General features: G+C 36.8%; 1 protein-coding gene across 1 annotated transcript in view; it reads left to right on the plus strand.

Annotated features, from left to right (window-relative positions):
* The window catches only part of EXOC4 (exocyst complex component 4), a 1,030,122-nt gene that overhangs the window by 470,876 nt on the left and 557,650 nt on the right, over nt 1–1,596 (plus strand). Inside the window, exon 8 of the mRNA XM_012650605.1 lies at nt 1,223–1,319. Coding sequence (XP_012506059.1) covers nt 1,223–1,319 — 97 coding nt within the window. The remainder of the gene's footprint in view (nt 1–1,222; nt 1,320–1,596) is intronic.

The following is a 1,596-nucleotide window of genomic DNA, read 5'->3' on the forward strand; positions in this document are numbered from 1 at the left end:
CATGCCCAGCTTTGTCTTCTCCATTTTTACCAATCAAAGGAGTTACCTGACTTTCCCTAGAGTGGATAAAAGGCAGAGAGAGGCTAGGGATTACATTAATTGAACTTCATTCTAATGGAAAGGAACATGAGGAGTCCGGGGAAAGCATTTCTCCCAACATCCAAAGTTTGCACTCTGTAAACTCTCTGGAGTAAGGACGTATCTTACATCAGTGCTATCCATTGGAAAACAGTCATGAGGAATTATTATTGCCTCACTTAGTGTGAGCTTGGTGGTCACGTTTTCTACCATGACCCTTCATTGTTTCAATTAATGAACCAATGAATGACCATTTGAGGAAGCAGTGTGAGTCCTGGTTGGTTTAGGAAAACCTTTCGATAGCATCAAGAAAGCATCAACTTAAAACTTTACAGAATGGATATCAGCAGCTTGGAATAAAATACTGGATGCATGGAGCACTCCTGTCGGAAACCCATGCTCATGGTGACACAGGATGACACTGTTTAGAAGACAAGGACATTGACAATTGAGTCATAGTAATTCAGAAGAGCCAGACTTTGAATACAATATAGTTTTAAGAATAGCTTAATGAATTTAGTTTTCTTGTATTTCCTTATCGAATGTGCTTGAGAGATTTATATAATAAAACATCTATTTATTTAAAAAGCCAAAGGAGCTTTTCAATAAGAGAAAAATAAACATTCTAAAACAGTGTGTAATTTAGTTGGCGGAAAGTTTTTTTCTTAATTGTACATAGAATATTAGTGTATCTTACAATCAGTGGGGTCTTAGATTTGATAAAATATAGTCAGACTTACATGAGTCTCTGTTCCAACCATTACAACATGAGGCACCTTTGTAGGACACTTCCTTCCCCTGAAAGTTTCATGTGCCATATGGTCCAAGAGACTGTCCAAGACAGACACTGGTCACTAGAGATCAAATTTTAACCTTAACTGAGTTATAGCCTTGCGCTGTTGCTTTAATTATGCCGTTTATTCTTATGGTGCTTCCATTTCACTCCACAGGGAAAATTCTAATCCATTGTTTATTCAAGTGAGAAGACTGGACTACGTCATTGAAAATAATTGTATAGGTATTGCAGGTCATTGTTTTTAAACGTTCTACTTATGACAGCATAGCACTCATCTAGATGGGCTTGGTTTATTTATTTATTAAAGTTTCAATGAGTTAAACCTCTTTTTTTTCTTTTTTCGGAAAGGGGGTCCTGATGACAACTTAATTGAAGGTGGAGGAACAAAATTTGTCTGCAAACCTGGAGCCAGAAACATTACCGTCATATTCCATCCATTACTAAGGTAAGTACTACGATGTACTTACTCAAGATCAATATTTTCATTATTTATGCTTATGTACTGAATGCCAATAGTTCAGTCAGCATTGAAACAAGTCATAAAAGAAATTTGTTCCATTTTCTAGGACCTTGCTATCAAAGTTAGTCAATAGAGTAGATAATGTCAATCCCACTAAGTAGCCACTTATTCTCAGGAGTAATAGTTCCTAATACTTTTATTAGGTTTTCTTTCTTTCACATTCCCTCATCCCTGCCCCTCTCCCTCCCTCTTCCCTTCCCTC

Source organism: Propithecus coquereli, unplaced genomic scaffold (assembly GCF_000956105.1).
Source record: "Propithecus coquereli isolate 6110/MARCELLA unplaced genomic scaffold, Pcoq_1.0 Scaffold335, whole genome shotgun sequence".
Classification (NCBI taxonomy): Eukaryota; Metazoa; Chordata; class Mammalia; order Primates; family Indriidae; genus Propithecus; species Propithecus coquereli.